The 26825-nt window shown below is 42.6% G+C and overlaps 1 protein-coding gene across 8 annotated transcripts in view; it reads right to left on the reverse strand.

The window, feature by feature from the left end:
- Window positions 1–4400: 4400 nt before the first annotated feature.
- LOC131343447 (BOLA class I histocompatibility antigen, alpha chain BL3-7-like) overlaps window positions 4401–26825 on the reverse strand; it is a 94559-nt gene continuing 72134 nt past the window's right edge. For 4 of the 8 annotated variants that reach the window (XM_058375141.1, XM_058375140.1, XM_058375142.1 and 1 more), the window contains 3 exons: window positions 6589–6864; window positions 5116–5397; window positions 4843–5029 (listed from right to left, as the gene is read on the reverse strand). In XM_058375141.1, coding sequence (XP_058231124.1) covers window positions 4866–5029; window positions 5116–5397; window positions 6589–6864 — 722 coding nt within the window. In that variant the 3' untranslated portion in view covers window positions 4843–4865. Of the gene's footprint in view, window positions 4476–4754; window positions 4782–4842; window positions 5030–5115; window positions 5398–6588; window positions 6865–14271; window positions 14542–15042; window positions 17156–17254; window positions 17456–17829; window positions 17983–26825 lie in introns of those variants that run through there. The other 4 variants (XM_058375146.1, XM_058375144.1, XM_058375145.1 and 1 more) reach the window with 3 other exon arrangements.

Here is a 26825-nt window from a genome sequence, read left to right on the forward strand (position 1 = left end):
TTTTAATATTTTTAAGTGAAATTTTAGCACAAGCTCAAAAAACCTGGGAGTTTTGGGTCTTCAAAATCATGAGCTTTAGAGACTTGGGTTAGAGACTGACCCTCTGATGGAGAGGGAGGGGAGGGATGGAGGTGTTTTTTTTTTATCTCAGTTAACTCAGTTGATTAACATTTTGAACTGGTTTAAACATCTGAACCGGTATAAAGTGTTCATCTCGTGTTAATGACTTTGACTTTCTTTCTGGTTTCCAGGACATTTTCTCTCTCTCTCTCTCTCTCTCTCTCTCTCTCTCTCTCTCAATTTTTCTGTATCGTAAATGTATCTACAGATGTATAAAAGGCATTGTTCATATATGCAAACACATACACTGATCAGTCATAACATTATGACCACCTGCATAATATTGTGTTGGTTCCCGTTTTTCTGCCAAAACAGCCCTGTCCTATAGAGGCATGGACTCCACTAGATCCCTGGAGGTGTGCTGTGGGATCTGGCACCAAGGTGATCCTTTAAGTCCTGTAAGCTGAGAGGTGGAGCCTTCAGAAACATTGGCTCCTCTGTACTTGTTAAAAACTCTTTTGTTTAACCATTCTCTCTTTTTTTCCATTAGTTTCTCTCTTAAGTCTGTTGCATCTATGTTGTGTGATATTTTTACACTGTTAGACCTCCTGTGCTCATGAAGCTCCTCTTACTCCTATTACTGCCATACAGCATGTATGATTTATCCTCATATTGTTCTCTGTAAGCGATGTCTAGAATAGTCTCATTCAGAAACATGAGCACTATGTGCCTAAAGGAGACGGAGTGAGAGGGGAGGACTCCACCATGCAGGTGAGCCACTATCCCTACACCCTGCCATGAGATCAACAGCTCTACCAAACAATAGAATAATAGAATACATTGATCTGCAGTAGAAAAAAAACACAGAGATCACAATGATAAGAATGAGAGAAATGGATGATTAGAGACAGAAGGCTATAGGATTGTACAGGAGACTGTATTGTAATAAATGCGCTTTCGAGTCTATGCTCCTGATCTCTTGCTGGTCTTGGGGACATGGGGGACATTTTTTAAATGAAAAGTGTAGCTAGATTTTTACAAAATATAAACTCCATTATGTGGAGCTGTACAATATCATGTAGAATGTAGAAATATTATTTACATACAGAGCTCTGAGAGATCTTACAAACACCTCCTGCTTGTTCTTATGCTGTTCATCATGTAAATCACACAAAAAGGTCAAGACACAAAAAGTTTTTTGTTGTTGTTGGTGGTGGTGATGTTTTTTTTTTTTTTTTTCATATCTGGAACAGATATGATCTGAATGTGTCCCACATCCAGAACCTAGAGGACTACAGCTCTATTTCACAAGATTCTGGCATTTTAGTTTACTTTCCTCAATTATAAAATTGAGGAAAACTTTCCAAAAAGAGAATCAAAGAGGTTTCTGATTATACAGTACTGAAATTCCTCCAAGATTTCTATCTAAAGCACATTTATCTTAGGGGGAAAAACCTCTCTTATACCTTATTCAGGTGATAAAGTGTAATTTAAAACACTTCAAATCATTTACCTCGCTTTGATTATGAGCATGATTACTGTATGATCATTTGCATGAGAGAGAGAGAGAGAGAGAGAGAGAGAGAAGCTGATAGTAAATTAGTAAATTCAGAACTGATACTGAAACATACACTTAATTTCTCCTTCCTACTGATACACTGACACAACAGACACATTGTGGGAGAGACCTGAGTCGTCTACATGATCTTCCTCATAAATTCAGTTAAATAATAAATAGTATTTTCTTTCTAAGAACTATTTTAACTGTGGTGTCTGGTGAGTGCAACACTTCCTGCATTGAGCTCCCCCTAGTGGTTGGGCCTCTAATATCTTTCCCTTATTTCCTCCTTCTCTGGATGGCTTTTGTTTATTTAGAGGAATATTGTGTAGTACTATAGGGGATATTCTGCTGCATGTGGTAACATACAGTATCTCTTGATTTTTTAATGAATTTTCACATTTGTCTCATTTTCAGTGTCCAAGTCACAGTTAATGGTTTGTCATTGTTTGTTTCCTCCCATTTTTAAACACAGTATAAAAATGTATTCATTATTTCAGTGACTTCATTACTTCATTAGTCCAGTGCTGATTCAAAATGTCCAGTTCAGATTAGACTTTAATATTTGCTTGTGTTTACACACGACCTTCCTCTGACATGATGATGTATTTCAGTGTCAGAATTAAAGTAAAAATATTTCTACAAATAAACCACTCTTTTTTAATTATTAAATGAACACAAAATGTTTTAGACTGATTTCTCCTGGTCACTTATAAGATCCCCTGGTAACATTTAAAAGATTGAGGAAGTTCTGTACAGTCACATGAATTCACCAGACATCCTCAGCACATGTACATCTAATTCAGAGTGTTTTATAGCTTGTTAATAAAATAAAAAACCTAAAGCTCCTTTCTCCATTTCACCTCAAAATAAGTCACTTCCAGTGAGCTCAAGTCTTCATGAACTGTAACACCATCTAGTTATCACTCACCGCTTTAGGTGTTTTAATCCACACAGAGAGATACCTTTACTGTTTCTGTCTAATCCTGGATTTAATGTAAGGTTGGTCTTATAAACACGTCACTGTGGTGCTGTGAATCATCAGTAACACCAAGACAGGAACAATGTGTGGTGAATTTAGAGCCTTAAGAGACACCACTATAATGTAGAGAGACCACACCCGGCTCTCTGGGACCTGTGGCAGTCATAGACGTATCTCCCTTCCATTTAGTGTAGAGGAACAAGCTAAATAATAAAGGAGCCGTAAATAACAACATACTGACAGACCTGCACTTTGCTGGCCAGAACCAAAAAGTGGCGCTATTTCCTATCAGAGTTTTCAGCAAGAGCTATAATATAATAATAATAATAATAATAATAATAATAATAATAATAATAATAATAATAATAATAATATATTTTTATCAATTTACCTTGTTAAATTATTATTATTATTATTATTATTATTATTATTATTATTATTATTAAATGTAAAATCAGATAAAATGTCTCAGTTTCCCTGTAGGATTCAGTATTCAGATCTTTGTTTATGTTGTATGTTGTCTATGTAGCACCAGGGTCCTGGAGAAACGTTATTTCATTCCACGATGTAACTGCATCAGCTATATGTGGTTGACATGACAATAAAGCTTCTTGACTTGACAATAGTGTTGTGGTGAAATCACATGATCAGGAATTTATTTGTGATGCCACTTACATTTACAGTTTTTGTTACTTTTTCTCTTCACTTGTTTATTTATTTTCTGTTACTTTTTCCTTTGTACATTATAGCATGAACATTGTAAATGTAAATCCTGGTACAGAGCCAGCTAGCTTTACACCTGATAGGTGATAAACCACGCCCCCTAAGTAGCCTACGTCATACCCTTACCATGTCTTTAGGATTCTTTCTACAGGAGCTGTAAGAAGAGTTATTAGGGGCTTGATTTCAGCTGTTATGAAACAAAGACACGCTTCATAAATGACTGTGGGATCAGGATTAAATGACTAATAAACACTTACAGTGTAGCAGAATAAAATAACCAGTAAACCCATTAAACTGAGCTGGAGCTGCTGCATGAACACCAACACATGAGGAGTATCATCACCTGAGGGTTTAATCTCTGATCTTCTGAAGAACTTCACAGTAAAGTTGGTTTAATCTTTAATATTCGCCCCATATTCACTCTTCTGTATCTACAGAAATGACAGAGAACCAACTAGAAAATCCAGTAAGTTTCAGTAGAGTCTCCTGTTAAATCTCACTGAATGTTAAAGACAGTCAGTAAGGGAGTCAGTAAGGGACCGTCTACAAAGTGCATGACTTGTACAGTTATGGAACATTCTAAATACATTCATCTATCTGTTATATTAGACTAGAAATGCAGTATGATTACAGTACAGTGCCATGTGTGACTTAATACACCTGTAATATTACATAAAACTATTAAAATATAAAACCCATTTTAAACAGAAAGAACAGATGAAGTCTGATAACTGATTGTAACGTGTGTGTGTGTGTGTGTTAAAATGACTGATCGTACAGAGACTAATAAAATACACACAATCTTACAGGACAGCCCGAGTGAATAAATTCATTTAGTTAATGTATTTTACTTCTTTAAAACTTAACATTCAGAACATTCTAAAAATCCAGATTGTGAAAATCTCAATTAAATTAAAGATTAAAATGAAATCAGCTGAGAAACCTACAGAGTAAAAATAAATAAATAAAACCCCAACATAATAATCCCATTTTACACCAAGAACAAGAGATTTACAAGAAAAAGCTCCTCCATCCAACACAGGAAGAACATCATATACCAAGATACCCTCTGAATAATGTGTGTGAGTGCGTGTGTGTGTGTGTGTGTGTGTGTGTGTGTGTGTGGTCCTCATCTCCATCTCCTGGTCTCTCCTAAAAAACAGAGAGAAAGAAACAGGATCAGCTCTGAGCTGAGATTTAATGTGAGCTCAGGTTTTTCTGCTGGATTTTCAGTCCACACACAGATTTTTATTCCATATGACACTGTAAACATCATCATGTCTTACTCTCTCAGTTCAGCAGGAAGACACACAGTCACACTTTAATAGTGGTTGGAGAAACATTCAAATCCATCACAAAGTGGATAAAACCCTGCTAATAAATAGTGTACTGGTTTTAAACATGGTTTATGGATCAGAAAGGTTCACTTACAGAGTTCAGGTGGAACAGGTCTGAAGTCTGAAACACAGATGATGGACAGACAGTTATTTATCAGTTTATCAGTTCAGATTTAAAACAAGCAAAATATTCATCAAATCTCCTTCAAGAATTAGAAAGTGTAAATCTGTTCTCTGAAAACTTCACATCTGCCTCCTTCCTCCTCTCACCAGAGTTCTTCTTCTTCCAGACCATAATTCCAGCAACAACGGCAACGAGAACAACGAGAGCCACGAGAACACCAACGATGATAGGCATCAGTCCTCCACCTGTTAAATCAGCACAGAGTCTTTATTATCTGCTGCATCAGGAAATCAGATTTATTGTTTATACTGTATGTGGAGTTGATCAGGACCTTTTGGTACTTCTAGCACTAACTCCTCCTTCAAGCTGCTGTGCTGAATCACGCAGGTGTAGGTGTGTTTCTGCAGATCCTCAGCTGGGACTTTCAGAATGCTTCTCTTCTGGAAGCTTCCATCCTGGTTGGGTAACGTCTCTCTGAGCTCCACGTCCTCGTTCACGTCCTCTCCGTCCTTCCTCCAGGAGATCATCACCTCTTTGGGGAAGAAACCTGTAGCGTGACACACCACCTCTGGAGAAGGCGAGTGTTTCTGGATCACTGATGCTGTAGGAGGATCTGCAGAGACACACAGAGACAGAAATATGAAAAGTCTCTTCTGTTCTTCATGTAGAAACTCCTCATGTGAACCCTGATGAGGAATAATCTGTATTCCTGCTGAGGATGTTCTTCATCAAGTTTCCACCAGTTTATGTGTTTTAGTGAAGATGGAGACACTGGAATGGTTTCTGCAGGAAAGGAGGAAAGTTTACAGCAGAAACGTTTAAGCTTCATCACGCTGTTAAAGAGCATCTGCTGTGAGCAGAACAGGAGACAATAAACAGCATCTTCATCACTTTCTCATCATCATCATCATCATCATCATCATCATCACTCTTTACAGTGTTTCTAAACTGTTAGAATCTAAACTTCATTAAAGTTTCATCTTGTTTTTGTTGATATTTTTTCTCTTCCATCTGAAAAGTCTTCCTCTGTGTATCTGAAATAAAACATCACTGTTCTGCTGAAATATTTTGCTGTTTTCACTTTACACACTGAACTATCTGAAGAACCTCGTCACCTCATTTCCCCCTCAGTGAAGGTCAGTGTTATTGGTCATGTGGTCAATATTTTCTGCTACAAAGATGTGAAAGAGTTTAGAGTTGGAGAGAAAAATAGATTCATACTTTTAATCATACAAACAGAAAATCTCTAAATGTACAGCTTTTAAAGAATAAACTCATTTTTCGTTTAGAGATTTAAATAACCAGACCACAGGAGAAGAGTGTGTGTGTGTGTGTTACAGTAACCAGACCACAGGAGAAGTGTGTGTGTGTGTGTGTGTGTGTTACAGTAACCAGACCACAGGAGAAGTGTGTGTGTGTGTTACAGTAACCAGACCACAGGAGAAGTGTGTGTGTGTGTGTGTTACAGTAACCAGACCACAGGAGAAGTGTGTGTGTGTGTGTGTTACAGTAACCAGACCACAGGAGAAGTGGGTGTGTGTGTGTGTTACAGTAACCAGACCACAGGAGAAGTGTGTGTGTGTGTGTGTGTGTGTGTTACAGTAACCAGACCACAGGAGAAGTGTGTGTGTGTGTGTGTGTGTGTGTGTGTGTGTTACAGTAACCAGACCACAGGAGGTGTGTGTGTGTGTGTGTGTGTGTGAGAGAGAGAGAGAGTGTGTGTGTGTGTATGTTACAGTAACCAGACCATAGGAGAAGTGAGTGTGTGTGTGTGTGTGTTACAGTAACAGATCACACACTTTACCTTTCCTCTCCAGAATGTCTCTGCCGTAAGACACGTGCTTCTTTACCCACTCAGTACACTCCTTCTCCAGGTAGTTCTTCAGGTAATTAGCCTGAGCTCCTGTAGAATCCAACTTGTTCTTGGAGATCAGAGCTTGAGGTGTTGGAGCGATCCATGCGACATTTTTCAGATCATAAATGAGGAAATCTTCTCCATCATAACCGTGCTGCTCGTATCCTCTAACAGTCCCATCATCATCCAGCTCACAGCCATACATCACCTGCAGTGTGTGAACTCCTGCACACACACACACACACACACAAACACACACACACCTTTTACATTCATAAACAGTACATTTCACATTGAATTATTAACTTCAGAGATTTTTCGTTGCTATTTTCCAAAAAAAATAGAAGACTTAGATGTTAAGAACATTCTGTTTAATTCAATTCAATTCAATTCAAAAAACTTTATTTGTCACCGATGGGCAGAACAGTACTAGTAATAAAAGGGAACTGAAACCACAGTAATGATAAAGTACAGAATAAACTGCAATAAACAGTGTTATACAGATGTGCCATTGACCCAAATACTGTGAATGGTTCAGAAAGATGTAAACATGTGACTGGGATACAGTGCAGAAAGGTTATTAAAAAGCAATAAAGTATTTTTCAGTGATTTAAAAAGGTTGATATTTACAAAAAACACTCTCAAGTCTCACACTCACACACACACACACACTCTCTCACACACACAAACACACATTCACTCACTTTCTCTCTCTCTCTGTCTGTCACACACACTCTCTCTCTCACACACACACTCTCTCTCTAACACACACACACACTCACACTCTCCTTTGCACACTCACACACTCTCTCTCACACTCTCTCTCTCTCTAACACACTTACACACACACTTACACACTCTCTCTCTCTTGCACACGTATACCTACTTAACTATAAAATGGGGACACCAGACTGAATACCCCAGCTTTGGGGACATGCCTTTTTAGAGGGTCTAGAGACTAAAGAAAAAACATGGTTGCACTGCTGCTGATGACCTCATTACATTCATCACTTGATATTTTCAATTAAATACTTCCTTAAAGACCTGACTTTTACCATACCTTTGGGGACAGTATTTTATATGTGCAATTTCAGGACAAACACAAACTCTGGCCAAACAGACTTTTAAGTACATCAGTTATACACAAACTCTGATGAAAGTACTTTTTTAGGACTCTGCTGTGATGCCCAAATTTCACTTAATTATATGTCTAGAGCTGTTGTTACACACCCTTCTTCCAGGTACATTTCTAGCTATATAGAAATATTGGTATAAGTTAGTCTGGTAACTCTGTTTTTTTCCTTTAAAGGGAATTAAATGGATCAAATCTCACTTGGTTATTCAGTGTAAGTGTTGATTGTACTATAGAAAGACCCCTCCCCAGTCCATAAAAATATAAAAACCAACCTGTAGGAATTACTGGTTTGTTTAGAACAGGCTCTCTGGTTATTTCAGTCCACCACATTTCAGAATGAACTGTGTTTTGTCCCCATAACAATTTAATACAGGTACAATGTTACTGGTTATGAAAGATCAGTAGGCTTAGAAAGATTAAACATGACAAACTTACAGCTAGTGTAAGTCATGTTTAAGTATTTTAAATGAATCTTTTACAGTGCTAAATTACACATGCAAAAAGTGAGTTTTTACAAAGAGTGGTGACAAACTCAGCGGGCAGAGAACTCTGAGCAATCACTGCAGCCTACAAATATGGCTGACAAACTCCAGCTCCCAGAACACACAAACGTTCCAGCGGTGACTTTCTTAAGCACAGGTGTGCCAAAATATACACTTACACAGTATTTAAAGAGCCTTCATTTAAAAAAAATCATTGATACTCTATTGCACTGACTTTACCAAGCTGTACTTACTCTCGTATCAGTACTCTATTGCACTGACTTTACCAAGCTGTACTTACTCTCGTATCAGTACTCTATTGCACTGACTTTACCAAGCTGTACTTACTCTCGTATCAGTACTCTATTGCACTGACTTTACCAAGCTGTACTTACTCTCGTATCAGTACTCTATTGCACTGACTTTACCAAGCTGTACTTACTCTCGTATCAGTACTCTATTGCACTGACTTTACCAAGCTGTACTTACTCTCGTATCAGTATTCTGTTGCTGACTAGTTTTTGATCAAGTGTTACCCTCCAGATTACTGTTTGTACATCGCCTGAACTTTGCCTGTTTTTGACCATGCTCTTGCCTCGCGTTTTGGATTTGTTTGCTATTGTTATTTAAGCCCTGAACTGCACTTGCCTCCACCTGACTACGTATTACGTGACAAATATGGTAGCAGTAAAAAAAACAGTAATAAATATGTTACTTCTGAGATCCTCAAAATGGATTACAATAAATTCAAAACCTACTTATTAATAAAGAAACATGCCAGAGAAAAAATGTTTTGACCAACCTCAGTAATAAACTTTTTTGAAATATATGTCCCTCTTAAACAACCCTTTGAGAGTGTTACACACTCCAGCTAACTGCACGTTGGGGACTCAGATGTTACACACTCCAGCTAACTGCACGTTGGGGACTCAGATGTTACACACTCCAGCTAACTGCACTTTGGGGACTCAGATGTTACACACTCCAGCTAACTGCACTTTGGGGACTCAGATGTTACACACTCCAGCTAACTGCACTTTGGGGACTCAGATGTTACACACTCCAGCTAACTGCACTTTGGGGACTCAGTTCTTACATACACTCCAGCTAACTGCACTTCGGGGACTCAGATGTTACACACACTCCAGCTAACTGCACTTTGGGGACTCAGATGTTACACACTCCAGCTAACTGCACTTTGGGGACTCAGATGTTACACACACTCCAGCTAACTGCACTTTGGGGACTCAGATGTTACACACACTCCAGCTAACTGCACTTTGGGGACTCAGATGTTACACACACTCCAGCTAACTGCACTTCGGGGACTCAGATGTTACACACACACCAGCTAACTGCACTTTGGGGACTCAGATGTTACACACTCCAGCTAACTGCACTTTGGGGACTCAGATGTTACACACACTCCAGCTAACTGCACTTTGGGGACTCAGATGTTACACACTCCAGCTAACTGCACTTTGGGGACTCAGATGTTACACACTCCAGCTAACTGCACTTTGGGGACTCAGATGTTACACACTCCAGCTAACTGCACTTTGGGGACTCAGATGTTACACACTCCAGCTAACTGCACTTTGGGGACTCAGATGTTACACACTCCAGCTAACTGCACTTTGGGGACTCAGATGTTACACACTCCAGCTAACTGCACTTTGGGGACTCAGATGTTACACACTCCAGCTAACTGCACTTTGGGGACTCAGATGTTACACACTCCAGCTAACTGCACTTTGGGGACTCAGTTCTTACATACACTCCAGCTAACTGCACTTCGGGGACTCAGATGTTACACACTTCAGCTAACTGCACTTTGGGGACTCAGATGTTACACACTCCAGCTAACTGCACTTTGGGGACTCAGATATTACACACTCCAGCTAACTGCACTTTGGGGACTCAGTTCTTACATACACTCCAGCTAACTGCACTTCGGGGACTCAGATGTTACACACACTCCAGCTAACTGCACTTTGGGGACTCAGATGTTACACACTCCAGCTAACTGCACTTTGGGGACTCAGATGTTACACACACTCCAGCTAACTGCACTTTGGGGACTCAGATGTTACACACACTCCAGCTAACTGCACTTTGGGGACTCAGATGTTACACACACTCCAGCTAACTGCACTTCGGGGACTCAGATGTTACACACACTCCAGCTAACTGCACTTTGGGGACTCAGATGTTACACACTCCAGCTAACTGCACTTTGGGGACTCAGATGTTACACACACACCAGCTAACTGCACTTTGGGGACTCAGATGTTACACACACTCCAGCTAACTGCACTTTGGGGACTCAGATGTTACACACACTCCAGCTAACTGCACTTTGGGGACTCAGATGTTACACACTCCAGCTAACTGCACTTTGGGGACTCAGATATTACACACTCCAGCTAACTGCACTTTGGGGACTCAGATGTTACACACACTCCAGCTACCTGCACTTTGGGGACTCAGATGTTACACACACTCCAGCTAACTGCACTTTGGGGACTCAGATGTTACACACTCCAGCTAACTGCACTTTGGGGACTCAGATATTACACACTCCAGCTAACTGCACTTTGGGGACTCAGATGTTACACACACTCCAGCTACCTGCACTTTGGGGACTCAGATGTTACACACTCCAGCTAACTGCACTTTGGGGACTCAGTTCTTACATACACTCCAGCTAACTGCACTTTGGGGACTCAGATGTTACACACTCCAGCTAACTGCACTTTGGGGACTCAGATATTACACACTCCAGCTAACTGCACTTTGGGGACTCAGATGTTACACACACTCCAGCTAACTGCACTTTGGGGACTCAGATGTTACACACTCCAGCTAACTGCACTTTGGGGACTCAGATATTACACACTCCAGCTAACTGCACTTTGGGGACTCAGATATTACACACTCCATCTAACTGCACTTTGGGGACTCAGATATTACACACTCCAGTTAACTGCACTTTGGGGACTCAGATATTACACACTCCAGCTAACTGCACTTTGGGGACTCAGATGTTACACACACTCCAGCTAACTGCACTTTGGGGACTCAGATGTTACACACTCCAGCTAACTGCACTTTGGGGATTCAGTTCTTACATACACTCCAGCTAACTGCACTTCGGGGACTCAGATGTTACACACTCCAGCTAACTGCACTTTGGGGACTCAGATATTACACACTCCATCTAACTGCACTTTGGGGACTCAGGTGTTACACACTCCAGCTAACTGCACTTTGGGGACTCAGATATTACACACTCCAGCTAACTGCACTTTGGGGACTCAGTTCTTACATACACTCCAGCTAACTGCACTTCGGGGACTCAGATGTTACACACTCCAGCTAACTGCACTTTGGGGACTCAGATGTTACACCCTCCAGCTAACTGCACTTTGGGGACTCAGATATTACACACTCCAGCTAACTGCACTTTGGGGACTCAGTTCTTACATACACTCCAGCTAACTGCACTTCGGGGACTCAGATGTTACACACACTCCAGCTAACTGCACTTTGGGGACTCAGATGTTACACACTCCAGCTAACTGCACTTTGGGGACTCAGATATTACACACTCCAGCTAACTGCACTTTGGGGACTCAGACGTTACACACTCCAGCTAACTGCACTTTGGGGACTCAGATATTACACACTCCAGCTAACTGCACTTTGGTTACTCAGATATTACACAATCCAGCTAACTGCACTTTGGGGACTCAGATGTTACACACACTCCAGCTAACTGCACTTTGGGGACTCAGATGTTACACACTCCAGCTAACTGCACTTTGGGGACTCAGATGTTACACACACTCCAGCTAACTGCACTTTGGGGACTCAGATATTACACACTCCAGCTAACTGCACTTTGGTTACTCAGATATTACACACTCCAGCTAACTGCACTTTGGGGACTCAGATGTTACACCCACTCCAGCTAACTGCACTTTGGGGACTCAGATGTTACACACTCCAGCTAACTGCACTTTGGGGACTCAGATATTACACACTCCAGCTAACTGCACTTTGGGGACTCAGATGTTACACACTCCAGCTAACTGCACTTTGGTTACTCAGATATTACACACTCCAGCTAACTGCACTTTGGGGACTCAGATGTTACACACACTCCAGCTAACTGCACTTTGGGGACTCAGATATTACACACTCCATCTAACTGCACTTTGGGGAGTCAGATGTTACACACACTCCAGCTAACTGCACTTTGGGGACTCAGATGTTACACACTCCAGCTAACTGCACTTTGGGGACTCAGATGTTACACACTCCAGCTAACTGCACTTTGGGGACTCAGATGTTACACACTCCAGCTAACTGCACTTTGGGGACTCAGATGTTACACACTCCAGCTAACTGCACTTTGGGGACTCAGATGTTACACACTCCAGCTAACTGCACTTTGGGGACTCAGATGTTACACACTCCAGCTAACTGCACTTTGGGGACTCAGTTCTTACATACACTCCAGCTAACTGCACTTCGGGGACTCAGATGTTACACACACTCCAGCTAACTGCACTTTGGGGACTCAGATGTTACACACTCCAGCTAACTGCACTTTGGGGACTCAGATGTTACACACACTCCAGCTAACTGCACTTTGGGGACTCAGATATTACACACTCCAGCTAACTGCACTTTGGGGACTCAGTTCTTACATACACTCCAGCTAACTGCACTTCGGGGACTCAGATGTTACACACACTCCAGCTAACTGCACTTTGGGGACTCAGATGTTACACACTCCAGCTAACTGCACTTTGGGGACTCAGATGTTACACACACTCCAGCTAACTGTACTTTGGGGACTCAGATGTTACACACTCCAGCTAACTGCACTTTGGGGACTCAGATGTTACACACACTCCAGCTAACTGCACTTTGGGGACTCAGATGTTACACACACTCCAGCTAACTGCACTTTGGGGACTCAGATGTTACACACACTCCAGCTAACTGCACTTTGGGGACTCAGATGTTACACACACTCCAGCTAACTGCACTTTGGGGACTCAGATGTTACACACTCCAGCTAACTGCACTTTGGGGACTCAGATGTTACACACACTCCAGCTAACTGCACTTTGGGGACTCAGATGTTACACACACTCCAGCTAACTGCACTTTGGGGACTCAGATGTTACACACTCCAGCTAACTGCAATTTGGGGACTCAGATGTTACACACTCCAGCTAACTGCACTTTGGGGACTCAGATGTTACACACACTCCAGCTAACTGCACTTTGGGGACTCAGATGTTACACACACTCCAGCTAACTGTACTTTGGGGACTCAGATGTTACACACTCCAGCTAACTGCACTTTGGGGACTCAGATGTTACACACACTCCAGCTAACTGCACTTTGGGGACTCAGATGTTACACACACTCCAGCTAACTGCACTTTGGGGACTCAGATGTTACACACACTCCAGCTAACTGCACTTTGGGGACTCAGATGTTACACACACTCCAGCTAACTGCACTTTGGGGACTCAGATGTTACACACTCCAGCTAACTGCACTTTGGGGACTCAGATGTTACACACACTCCAGCTAACTGCACTTTGGGGACTCAGATATTACACACACTCCAGCTAACTGCACTTTGGGGACTCAGATGTTACACACACTCCAGCTAACTGCACTTTGGGGACTCAGATGTTACACACACTCCAGCTAACTGCACTTTGGGGACTCAGATGTTACACACACTCCAGCTAACTGCACTTTGGGGACTCAGATGTTACACACACTCCAGCTAACTGCACTTTTGGATCCTGTTGATTGAGAATTTCATATTATAAATGTTCACATTTTGTACCATAAATGTTTAAAGAACACACACACAAAGATAAACTGTAAAAAAGAGAAAACTTTACCAAATAGACAGTTAAGAACAATTAACAGTGAAGAACAGTGAAGTGAACAAACAATTAAAAAAAATCTTGATGTACCTTAAACATTTGTTTGTCTTTAACCATTTACTCCCACACTTGAGCACCACTACAAACCACCCTGTTTTTTTAGAGCTGTAATTCTGTTGCGCACATAATTTTTCACACCAGTCCATGTTCTCTCCTTCAAGGCCTCCACCTCTGCTGCTATGCATTTTTCACAGTCTTGCTTATCAGGGACTTTGCATCTCTTGATGAACTCCATCATATGCTTTTCTACAGCTTTTACCTCTTTTTCCTCCCACTTCCATTTTGAAGGCTTTGAAAAATCTGTAACAAAAATAAAATCCATGTAACTAATGTCAAGGTTAATTCAACATAAAATCAATATCGTTCCAACAACATCTTTCAATTACAAATTTCAGAATTTTTGGATCAGTACAATTCTTCTCGAGGGTAACGAGTGTAAAAGATATAGTCTTTCAGATTAATTTAAAACCTGATAGCCAGAAAAACACAAATATAAGAAAGCCTGCTTTTTACTATCTGTGATACTAAAAGGCCGCTCCTTTTTATCTATACATCTCACAGTATTCTGTCTCACCATTCCCAGCTCAACAGCTTATTAATGTGAACTCAGACACTCCAGCCACTGGTTAAATTACAAAGCGATGGCATAGGAGCAAGTACTTTGACATTAAAATTTTGTATTTATTATGTACTTCATCTTTAACCAATAGCCAACAAGCATGCTGGGGCTGCCATTTCATGTTGATTTCAATCATTTGTTTATTTTTTAATAAATAAATAAGTGACTGATTACAAATTTACCAGCAACGAAGGGTGCTGGAGATGATGTCAGTGCAACGAAGGGTGCTGGAGATGATGTCAGTGCAACGAAGGGTGCTGGAGATGATGTCAGTGCAACGAAGGGTGCTGGAGATGATGGCGGTGCAATGAAGGGTGCTGGAGATGATGTCAGTGCAACGAAGGGTGCTGGAGATGATGTCAGTGCAACGAAGGGTGCTGGAGATGATGGCGGTGCAACGAAGGGTGCTGGAGATGATGTCAGTGCAACGAAGGGTGCTGGAGATGATGTCAGTGCAACGAAGGGTGCTGGAGATGATGTCAGTGCAACGAAGGGTGCTGGAGATGATGTCAGTGCAACGAAGGGTGCTGGAGATAATGGCAGTGCAACGAAGGGTCCTGGAGATGATGTCAGTGCAACGAAGGGTGCTGGAGATGATGGCAGTGCAACGAAGGGTGCTGGAGATGATGGCAGTACAACGAAGGGTGCTGGAGATGATGTCAGTGCAACGAAGGGTGCTGGAGATGATGTCAGTGCAACGAAGGGTGCTGGAGATGATGTCAGTGCAACGAAGGGTGCTGGAGATGATGTCAGTGCAACGAAGGGTGCTGGAGATGATAGCAGTGAAACGAAGGGTCCTGGAGATGATGTCAGTGCAACTGAGGGTGCTGGAGATGATGGCAGTGCAACGGAGGGTGCTGGAGATGATGGTGGTGCAACGAAGGGTGCTGGAGATGATGTCAGTGCAACGAAGGGTGCTGGAGATGATGGTGGTGCAACGAAGGGTGCTGGAGATGATGGCAGTGCAACAAAGGGTCCTGGAGATGATGTCAGTGCAACGAAGGGTGCTGGAGATGATGTCAGTGCAACGAAGTGTGCTGGAGATGATGGCAGTGAAACACAGGGTGCTGGAGATGATGTCAGTGCAACAAAGGGTCCTGGCAATGGTGGTGGTACAACAAAGGGTGCTGACAATGACAACAGTGCAACACAGGGTGCCGGAGATGGTGGCAGTGCAACACAGAGTGGTGGAGATGGCAGCTGTTCAAAACAAGGGGATGAAGATGATGGCAACGCAACACTAGGAGACAGAGATGATGGCAACGCAACACTGGGAGATGGAGATGATGGCAATGCAACACAGGGAGATGGAGATGATGGCAACGCAACACTGGGAGATGGAGATGATGGCAACGCAACACTGGGAGATGGAGATGATGGCAATGCAACACTAGGAAATGAAGATGATGGCAACACAACACTAAGAGATGGAGATGATGGCAACGCAACACTGGGAGATGGAGATGTTGGCAATGCACCACTAGGAGATGGAGACGAGGGCGATGCAACATAAGGTGCTATAGATGATGATATCTCAGAGGATGCAATACACGGTGCTGGAAGTGATGGCGACACAACACAGGGTGCTGTAGATGATGGCGACACAACACAGGGTGCTGTAGATGATGGCGACACAACACAGGGTGCTGGAGATGATGGCGACGCAACACAGGGTGCTGGAGATGATGGCAATGCAACACAGGGTGCTGGAGATGATGGCGACACAACACAGGGTGCTGGAGATGATGGCGACGCAACACAGGGTGCTGGAGATGATGGCAATGCAACACAGGGTGCTGGAGATGATGGTGACGCAACACAGGGTGCTGGAGATGATGGCAACACAACACAGGGTGCTGGAGATGATGGCAATGCAACACAGGGTGCTGGAGATGATGGCAATGCAACACAGGGTGCTGGAGATGATGGCGACACAACACAGGGTGCTGGAGATGATGGCAATGCAACACAGGGTGCTGGAGATGATGGCGACACAACACAGGGTGCTGGAGATGATGGCGACACAACACAGGGTGCTGGAGATGATGGCAATGCAACACAGGGTGCTGGAGATGATGGCAATGCAACACAGGGTGCTGGAGATGATGGTGACGCAACACAGGGTGCTGGAGATGATGGCAATGCAACACAGGGTGCTGGAGATGATGGTGACGCAACACAGGGTGCTGGAGATGATGGCAATGCAACACAGGGTGCTGGAGATGATGGCATCTTAGAGGTGGTTAGAGAACATGGTAGTGAGGGTGTTTTCAATGTGGATGCAGCAGAAGTTGACTGACAGATTAGAAATGAAATTAGAAGTGTAATTAGACATTGTAACAAATAAACACAATTGTTAATTTTTGTTTAATCTCAGCCATAATTTCATAGTACCTTAGTTCGCCACGGCCAGTCAGAGTCTCCATAACTATAAGTAATTTCTTGCCCAGGCAGAATGTCTTGTACAGCAAAGAGACAAAGATGAGGTTTTCCATGAACTTCAATGGTTCTCATTTTACAATTAGGAATCCTGTGCTCATCATTCACGAGTCTCCCCAAGCTCCCATCATCTTTGGAGGCATCCATGCTATATAACTTCATAAAATGCATAAAAGTCTCTTATGCCCAAGGGGTAATTATGTATGCAATACATCTTAAGTAGTGTTTTCCAACACATCTACCTTTACCTGCATATTAAAAAATTAGCTTAAAGATGAATAAAGCCATTTTTATGTTTGAATTACTAAATGATATTTTAAAAATCTTTACTAACATTATAAAAAAGACACCATACGATATAATAAAATTTAAAGGTTTGGTATGTCATGAATATTTTTCCAATACCCCTCTTAAAAAATAAAGGGAGCGGCCTTTACAGAAAATATTTATGTATGAAAAAAGCTCTATTAAACGATTCTTTTTTCAGAGTGTGGATGTACTCGATATCAAGCCAACTGTTCAGTACTTACCACCAGTAGTTGTCATGCCACTGAAAATAAAATAAGAATGTGTTTTCAGCATCACTGTAGTGTTTATTTTGCTCAAGACCCGCAGAACTTAGTTCACCCCTGTATTCCAGGACAAAATCTCCTCTGTGAAACATTTCAGTGGTAAAAACTCCACGCCCTGAAGAAAAAAGTTTCCTTTAGTCTTACACAATTATGGTGCAGCAATAATATGAATTAAAGTGAATGTTACTGAATGACATTATACAGCCTTAAAATACAAAAAATGAACAGGTTCTAATGTTAAAGTAATTGAGAGAGTTGAAATTAAAGCTCTAGAAGAGCTTAGGGATGCAACACAGGCAGCTGTGGAATCTGAAGACATCAATTTTAGTGATATCTGTCAAATACTGAGAAAAATCTATGCAAGCTATTCCATAAACAAATTTATACATTCAATAATTTGCTTACATCAGTTTAATTATCACTTTAATACTATTTAATTAACAAATACAAATTATATTTAACATATTAAAATGTCTTGCCTTTATAATGATTAATATATTGCTGTTGCAGCCCAGACTTGTCAGTTTTCGAGGTAATGTATTGCCTAGCATCCTGAAGAGGACTGGTGCGTCTTTTTCTTTGTGATGTACTTGCCATGTTTGACTGTTACAGGATAAAAATAAACAATAATCCAGGCATTAAGAAGAATGATAAACATAAAGCTAAGCAAAGATAATTAAAGTTGTTTATCCTAACTCATTTAATCCCATCTGTCACAGCTGTAACCAAACAATAGTTCAAAATTGTAAAGAACTGGTCCTCAGTGGTAGCTTGTGTCAACAGCTTATTCTCATGCTCAGAGTTGATTGCATAACTGCAATTAATTACGAGTTAACAACTGCACTGTTTTACTTAACATGGGATAAGATAGTACTGATCATCCAAACATCTGGAGGAACTGACACAAAATACTCTGATCAAAATACAATGATCATCCAAACATCTGGAGGAATTTAGACAAAATACTCCATTGCAAAGTAGGAACTTAACACTTTTATTTCTATAAATTAGATGCTTTCTGGGACTATGGGTTTTTTTATACAAATAATCTATAAATCTATGCAAATTGTTTGTTTTTTAGAAATTGTTGCCAGCCACATACGTTGTAATAACACAAAGTAAACTTCCTCACTCCCTTAACACAGTAATCTACATAATGTGTGCCAAAATGCCACGTTTACTTGTAGACAGTCAGTGACGTCACTTTATTGATTGGCTAGTAGGTTGAGAAGCAGTGGACCAATGGAGACTTTTATCCCGCCCCCTAATCTGCATAAATCTCTACTTGTGATATTTGGAATCGCAAATAAGCAACTTGGAAAGATAAACACAGAAAACTGAAGCATGAATAAAGAGAAAATTAAATAACGAGCAAATAGCAAAAAGAACAAACATCCGAGTAAAATAAGCACGAAAAATAACATTTTGTTTTAATTCCTAGTATTCTTTTTTTTTTGTTTGGGTATTTTTTAATTTTGTATTATATTCTATGATTCGCGTGTTTTATTTTTTTACGAGTAGTATACTTATGGCGCGAATCTGACGCCATACAGGACATCATACATCATTCACTCAAACACAGACAATTTAGGACATAACTCCCTGTGTTCTGCTTCAATACCTTTCCATACCGGGGATTCCGCCGAGGCCTCGTTGTTCAAGTGCGCATGCGCGAACAGACATGCGCACATTCACCCCCCCCCCCCCCCCACTCATTTATACACGATAATACACAATAATTTTCACGAAATACTTTAACAATAAATTATCAATAAATACGAGTTTAAACCAGTTATGAAAATTAATTAAAACGAGCCCTGCTTCTCTCCCTCACACCTCGCGTTTCGTTTCGTTTAATTAATAAAAGATGTCTAAGGTCAATAGAGTCGGCACTCGGTCCGGTTATCGGGACATTTTTGGACTTTATTATATCATGCTCACAATTGTGACCAGTGGGACAAACTCTGTTTGTTTGTTTTGTTGGTTGTCTTATATTACATTTAATTGACACCTAAAGTAAAAACTATATATATTATTCATATTTTAATAAAACTAGTAACCTACATATAAAGCCTAACCTACATTTAAAGTTAATATATTTCTCATAAAATTTTAAGCCAGGGTATAAACTTACCTTTTCTTCTTTCTTTATGAGCGCGTGCGCTGAAAGTCTCTGGAAACTGCGCCGCTCCGCTGCAAATTGATGATCACGTGGTCTGGATTCGCGGGGAAAACTGCTCCACCCTCGCCCGTCTGCTCCCCTCCCCCACTAATTGCTGTAGACGTCATTGTGGTGTGTTTGGATTCGCGATTAATAGAGTATATATCATTTTTATTTTCTTTTTTTTCATAAATAAACTTTGGAAACTCTGAAATGCAGGCTTACCAAAACATTATTGCATTGTTAAAATATTGCAGAAAATTATTTATTCATTTAATTTATTTATTTATTTTATTACTATAAATAAATAAATAATTTTTAATATGTTTATAATAATGGCCACTATAACTGTGCCTACAGATAGTATATGTTTTCACACTTAAACCCTCTAGCAATGATATAATTGATAAGACAGGACAGAGATGAAATGTGAATAAAAGCTGAAGAAAGAAAGAAAGAAAGAAAGAAAGAAAGAAAGAAGGAAAGAAAGAAAGAAAGAAAGAAAGAAAGAAAGAAAGAAAGAAAGAAAGTAAGAATATAGATCTAAATCCAGCTTATTTTAAAGTGATATGTTTCACTTTTTGAAGCAGATCCATGTATATGAGCAAACCTAAAATTAGCCTGTTTCAAATTGCATGCATCCATAAAACCTAAGCATACAACAAAAGTGACTCTGCAAGTAACTGTCACACAATGCTGTGTCACAGCACTCTTCTTGCAATTCCTAAACAATTTTATATATTATATGTTCCTTTTTAAGAAAAAAAATACTAATAATAATTATGACATCTGACTGTATTCTAAATTTTATAGTTTAATTACAATTTAAAATAAGTAAAAATATACATTTATTTATGTGGATGGGGTTTGAGGAACAAACTGACTGTAAAACAGGGGTGTCCAATCTTATCTGCAAAGTGTAAAACTAGCTAAAGTGTGGCTGCAGCCTCATGCAGGAGGGAGATGGGTAACAGGCTAACTCAGTGTAAAACTAGCTAAAGTGTGGCTGCAGCCTCATGCAGGAGGGAGATGGGTAACAGGCTAACTCAGTGTAAAACTAGCTAAAGTGTGGCTGCAGCCTCATGCAGGAGGGAGATGGGTAACAGGCCTACTCAGTGTAAAACTAGCTAAAGTGTGACTGCAGCCTCATGCAGGAGGGAGATGGGTAACAGGCTAACTCAGTGTAAAACTAGCTAAAGTGTGGCTGCAGCCTCATGCAGGAGGGAGATGGGTAACAGGCCTACTCAGTGTAAAACTAGCTAAAGTGTGACTGCAGCCTCATGCAGGAGGGAGATGGGTAACAGGCTAACTCAGTGTAAAACTAGCTAAAGTGTGACTGCAGCCTCATGCAGGAGGGAGATGGGTAACAGGCTAACTCAGTGTAAAACTAGCTAAAGTGTGACTGCAGCCTCATGCAGGAGGGAGATGGGTAACAGGCTAACTCAGTGTAAAACTAGCTAAAGTGTGACTGCAGCCTCATGCAGGAGGGAGATGGGTAACAGGCTAACTCAGTGTAAAACTAGCTAAAGTGTGACTGCAGCCTCATGCAGGAGGGAGATGGGTAACAGGCTAACTCAGGGTAAAACTAGCTAAAGTGTGACTGCAGCCTCATGCAGGAGGGAGATGGGTAACAGGCTAACTCAGTGTAAAACTAGCTAAAGTGTGACTGCAGCCTCATGCAGGAGGGAGATGGGTAACAGGCTAACTCAGTGTAAAACTAGCTAAAGTGTGACTGCAGCCTCATGCAGGAGGGAGATGGGTAACAGGCTAACTCAGTGTAAAACTAGCTAAAGTGTGACTGCAGCCTCATGCAGGAGGGAGATGGGTAACAGGCCTACTCAGTGTAAAACTAGCTAAAGTGTGACTGCAGCCTCATGCAGGAGGGAGATGGGTAACAGGCCTACTCAGTGTAAAACTAGCTAAAGTGTGACTGCAGCCTCATGCAGGAGGGAGATGGGTAACAGGCTAACTCAGGGTAAAACTAGCTAAAGTGTGACTGCAGCCTCATGCAGGAGGGAGATGGGTAACAGGCTAACTCAGGGTAAAACTAGCTAAAGTGTGACTGCAGCCTCATGCAGGAGGGAGATGGGTAACAGGCTAACTCAGTGTAAAACTAGCTAAAGTGTGACTGCAGCCTCATGCAGGAGGGAGATGGGTAACAGGCTAACTCAGTGTAAAACTAGCTAAAGTGTGACTGCAGCCTCATGCAGGAGGGAGATGGGTAACAGGCTAACTCAGTGTAAAACTAGCTAAAGTGTGACTGCAGCCTCATGCAGGAGGGAGATGGGTAACAGGCTAACTCAGGGTAAAACTAGCTAAAGTGTGACTGCAGCCTCATGCAGGAGGGAGATGGGTAACAGGTTAACTCAGTGTAAAACTAGCTAAAGTGTGACTGCAGCCTCATGCAGGAGGGAGATGGGTAACAGGCTAACTCAGTGTAAAACTAGCTAAAGTGTGACTGCAGCCTCATGCAGGAGGGAGATGGGTAACAGGCCTACTCAGTGTAAAACTAGCTAAAGTGTGACTGCAGCCTCATGTGGGTGGGGAATGGGCAACAGGCTAACTCAGTGTAAAACTAGCTAAAGTGTGACTGCAGCCTCATGTGGGTGGGGAATGGGCAACAGGCTAACTCAGTGTAAAACTAGCTAAAGTGTGACTGCAGCCTCATGTGGGTGGGGAATGGGCAACAGGCTAACTCAGTGTAAAACTAGCTAAAGTGTGACTGCAGCCTCATGCAGGAGGGAGATGGGTAACAGGCTAACTCAGTGTAAAACTAGCTAAAGTGTGACTGCAGCCTCATGCAGGAGGGAGATGGGTAACAGGCCTACTCAGTGTAAAACTAGCTAAAGTGTGACTGCAGCCTCATGTGGGTGGGGAATGGGCAACAGGCTAACTCAGTGTAAAACTAGCTAAAGTGTGACTGCAGCCTCATGCAGGAGGGAGATGGGTAACAGGCTAACTCAGTGTAAAACTAGCTAAAGTGTGGCTGCAGCCTCATGCAGGAGGGAGATGGGTAACAGGCCTACTCAGTGTAAAACTAGCTAAAGTGTGACTGCAGCCTCATGCAGGAGGGAGATGGGTAACAGGCTAACTCAGGGTAAAACTAGCTAAAGTGTGACTGCAGCCTCATGCAGGAGGGAGATGGGTAACAGGCTAACTCAGGGTAAAACTAGCTAAAGTGTGACTGCAGCCTCATGCAGGAGGGAGATGGGTAACAGGCTAACTCAGTGTAAAACTAGCTAAAGTGTGACTGCAGCCTCATGCAGGAGGGAGATGGGTAACAGGCTAACTCAGTGTAAAACTAGCTAAAGTGTGACTGCAGCCTCATGCAGGACGGAGATGGGTAACAGGCTAACTCAGTGTAAAACTAGCTAAAGTGTGACTGCAGCCTCATGCAGGAGGGAGATGGGTAACAGGCTAACTCAGTGTAAAACTAGCTAAAGTGTGACTGCAGCCTCATGCAGGAGGGAGATGGGTAACAGGCTAACTCAGTGTAAAACTAGCTAAAGTGTGACTGCAGCCTCATGCAGGAGGGAGATGGGTAACAGGCTAACTCAGTGTAAAACTAGCTAAAGTGTGACTGCAGCCTCATGCAGGAGGGAGATGGGTAACAGGCTAACTCAGTGTAAAACTAGCTAAAGTGTGACTGCAGCCTCATGCAGGAGGGAGATGGGTAACAGGCTAACTCAGTGTAAAACTAGCTAAAGTGTGACTGCAGCCTCATGCAGGAGGGAGATGGGTAACAGGCTAACTCAGGGTAAAACTAGCTAAAGTGTGACTGCAGCCTCATGCAGGAGGGAGATGGGTAACAGGCTAACTCAGTGTAAAACTAGCTAAAGTGTGACTGCAGCCTCATGCAGGAGGGAGATGGGTAACAGGCTAACTCAGTGTAAAACTAGCTAAAGTGTGACTGCAGCCTCATGCAGGAGGGAGATGGGTAACAGGCTAACTCAGTGTAAAACTAGCTAAAGTGTGACTGCAGCCTCATGCAGGAGGGAGATGGGTAACAGGCCTACTCAGTGTAAAACTAGCTAAAGTGTGACTGCAGCCTCATGCAGGAGGGAGATGGGTAACAGGCTAACTCAGTGTAAAACTAGCTAAAGTGTGGCTGCAGCCTCATGCAGGAGGGAGATGGGTAACAGGCTAACTCAGTGTAAAACTAGCTAAAGTGTGACTGCAGCCTCATGTGGGTGGGGAATGGGCAACAGGCTAACTCAGTGTAAAACTAGCTAAAGTGTGACTGCAGCCTCATGTGGGTGGGGAATGGGCAACAGGCTAACTCAGTGTAAAACTAGCTAAAGTGTGACTGCAGCCTCATGTGGGTGGGGAATGGGCAACAGGCTAACTCAGTGTAAAACTAGCTAAAGTGTGACTGCAGCCTCATGCAGGAGGGAGATGGGTAACAGGCCTACTCAGTGTAAAACTAGCTAAAGTGTGGCTGCAGCCTCATGCAGGAAGGAGATGGGTAACAGGCTAACTCAGTGTAAAACTAGCTAAAGTGTGGCTGCAGCCTCATGCAGGAGGGAGATGGGTAACAGGCCTACTCAGTGTAAAACTAGCTAAAGTGTGACTGCAGCCTCATGCAGGAGGGAGATGGGTAACAGGCTAACTCAGTGTAAAACTAGCTAAAGTGTGACTGCAGCCTCATGTGGGTGGGGAATGGGCAACAGGCTAACTCAGTGTAAAACTAGCTAAAGTGTGACTGCAGCCTCATGCAGGAGGGAGATGGGTAACAGGCTAACTCAGTGTAAAACTAGCTAAAGTGTGACTGCAGCCTCATGCAGGAGGGAGATGGGTAACAGGCTAACTCAGTGTAAAACTAGCTAAAGTGTGACTGCAGCCTCATGCAGGAGGGAGATGGGTAACAGGCTAACTCAGTGTAAAACTAGCTAAAGTGTGACTGCAGCCTCATGCAGGAGGGAGATGGGTAACAGGCTAACTCAGTGTAAAACTAGCTAAAGTGTGACTGCAGCCTCATGCAGGAGGGAGATGGGTAACAGGCTAACTCAGGGTAAAACTAGCTAAAGTGTGACTGCAGCCTCATGCAGGAGGGAGATGGGTAACAGGCTAACTCAGTGTAAAACTAGCTAAAGTGTGACTGCAGCCTCATGCAGGAGGGAGATGGGTAACAGGCTAACTCAGTGTAAAACTAGCTAAAGTGTGACTGCAGCCTCATGCAGGAGGGAGATGGGTAACAGGCCTACTCAGTGTAAAACTAGCTAAAGTGTGACTGCAGCCTCATGCAGGAGGGAGATGGGTAACAGGCTAACTCAGGGTAAAACTAGCTAAAGTGTGACTGCAGCCTCATGCAGGAGGGAGATGGGTAACAGGCTAACTCAGGGTAAAACTAGCTAAAGTGTGACTGCAGCCTCATGCAGGAGGGAGATGGGTAACAGGCTAACTCAGTGTAAAACTAGCTAAAGTGTGACTGCAGCCTCATGCAGGAGGGAGATGGGTAACAGGTTAACTCAGTGTAAAACTAGCTAAAGTGTGACTGCAGCCTCATGCAGGAGGGAGATGGGTAACAGGCTAACTCAGTGTAAAACTAGCTAAAGTGTGACTGCAGCCTCATGCAGGAGGGAGATGGGTAACAGGCCTACTCAGTGTAAAACTAGCTAAAGTGTGACTGCAGCCTCATGTGGGTGGGGAATGGGCAACAGGCTAACTCAGTGTAAAACTAGCTAAAGTGTGACTGCAGCCTCATGTGGGTGGGGAATGGGCAACAGGCTAACTCAGTGTAAAACTAGCTAAAGTGTGACTGCAGCCTCATGCAGGAGGGAGATGGGTAACAGGCTAACTCAGTGTAAAACTAGCTAAAGTGTGACTGCAGCCTCATGCAGGAGGGAGATGGGTAACAGGCCTACTCAGTGTAAAACTAGCTAAAGTGTGACTGCAGCCTCATGTGGGTGGGGAATGGGCAACAGGCTAACTCAGTGTAAAACTAGCTAAAGTGTGACTGCAGCCTCATGCAGGAGGGAGATGGGTAACAGGCTAACTCAGTGTAAAACTAGCTAAAGTGTGGCTGCAGCCTCATGCAGGAGGGAGATGGGTAACAGGCCTACTCAGTGTAAAACTAGCTAAAGTGTGACTGCAGCCTCATGCAGGAGGGAGATGGGTAACAGGCTAACTCAGGGTAAAACTAGCTAAAGTGTGACTGCAGCCTCATGCAGGAGGGAGATGGGTAACAGGCTAACTCAGGGTAAAACTAGCTAAAGTGTGACTGCAGCCTCATGCAGGAGGGAGATGGGTAACAGGCTAACTCAGTGTAAAACTAGCTAAAGTGTGACTGCAGCCTCATGCAGGAGGGAGATGGGTAACAGGCTAACTAAGTGTAAAACTAGCTAAAGTGTGACTGCAGCCTCATGCAGGAGGGAGATGGGTAACAGGCTAACTCAGTGTAAAACTAGCTAAAGTGTGACTGCAGCCTCATGCAGGAGGGAGATGGGTAACAGGCTAACTCAGTGTAAAACTAGCTAAAGTGTGACTGCAGCCTCATGCAGGAGGGAGATGGGTAACAGGCTAACTCAGTGTAAAACTAGCTAAAGTGTGACTGCAGCCTCATGCAGGAGGGAGATGGGTAACAGGCTAACTCAGTGTAAAACTAGCTAAAGTGTGACTGCAGCCTCATGCAGGAGGGAGATGGGTAACAGGCTAACTCAGTGTAAAACTAGCTAAAGTGTGACTGCAGCCTCATGCAGGAGGGAGATGGGTAACAGGCTAACTCAGTGTAAAACTAGCTAAAGTGTGACTGCAGCCTCATGCAGGAGGGAGATGGGTAACAGGCCTACTCAGT

This window comes from Hemibagrus wyckioides, linkage group LG22, assembly GCF_019097595.1.
Source record: "Hemibagrus wyckioides isolate EC202008001 linkage group LG22, SWU_Hwy_1.0, whole genome shotgun sequence".
NCBI classification, from domain to species: Eukaryota; Metazoa; Chordata; class Actinopteri; order Siluriformes; family Bagridae; genus Hemibagrus; species Hemibagrus wyckioides.